At 41.3% G+C, this 855-nt stretch overlaps 1 protein-coding gene across 1 annotated transcript; it reads left to right on the top strand.

Moving 5' to 3' along the window:
• Positions 1–319: 319 nt before the first annotated feature.
• On the top strand, positions 320–486 carry SARC_17565 (hypothetical protein; the record flags this gene model as incomplete). Its single annotated transcript, XM_014288343.1, has 1 exon — positions 320–486. A coding segment is annotated over one exon (167 nt), but the record flags the coding sequence as incomplete, so codon positions are not given.
• Positions 487–855: the final 369 nt, after the last annotated feature.

Genomic DNA, 855 nt, shown 5'->3' on the forward strand with positions numbered 1-855 from the left:
TAATTGTATTGATATTCACAGTGTGTATTGTAGTTCTATAGATGTATGTGGTGTGTATAGCAGTTGTATTCATATGCACATCTTAGGTCCAGTACAGCCGTCTTCATTTGTAGAAATTGAACAAGTACAGGGAGACGAGAGAGGGCACAGTGCGCACACATACAAACACCAAACACACACATGTGTATATATGTACACGTACACATGTATACCTATGCACACATACACATATATTCTTATACACATATACACATGTATAGCTTTACACACACACACACACTTACATGTCTTTGTATATGTGATTGTTTGGTTCTCGCAGAGCTGGGTACGGCTGTTCCCATGCATGACTCGACCGAGGCGGTGCCAATGCACGAGGGTGATGGGCCTTCAAAAAGGTTTAAAAAGTACCGCATGACCAGAGAGAGCATGGGCAATGTAGTGACCGATCAGTGGCAGAAGCTGATTGCAAAGTATGGCTCACTGTGATTGGCTGCTAAAAATAGATTGTTTGATTTTTCATTGGTTTACAATCGGCACTGAGCGCTGTGTGTGCGGTGTGTGTGTTGACAGACGCTTATTGCGAACTATGGCTCACTGTGATTGGCTGCTAAATATAGATTGATTGGTTTTTCATTGGCTTACAATCGGCACTGAGCGCTGTGTGTGCGGTGTGTGTGTTGACAGACGCTTATTGCAAAGTATGGCTCACTGTGTTTGACTGCTATTTTAACTGTTACTTCCATAAAAGAAGAAAAAACCCTTTTTGTTTTTGTTTTTTGTTTTGTTTTGTTTTTCTGACCGCGACCAATGTCTCTACGTGAGTTGATAGCGTATACACGTGTACTTATTTAGATA

The sequence above is a fragment of the Sphaeroforma arctica genome, assembly GCF_001186125.1.
Source record: "Sphaeroforma arctica JP610 unplaced genomic scaffold supercont1.11194, whole genome shotgun sequence".
Lineage (NCBI taxonomy): Eukaryota > Ichthyosporea > Ichthyophonida > Sphaeroforma > Sphaeroforma arctica.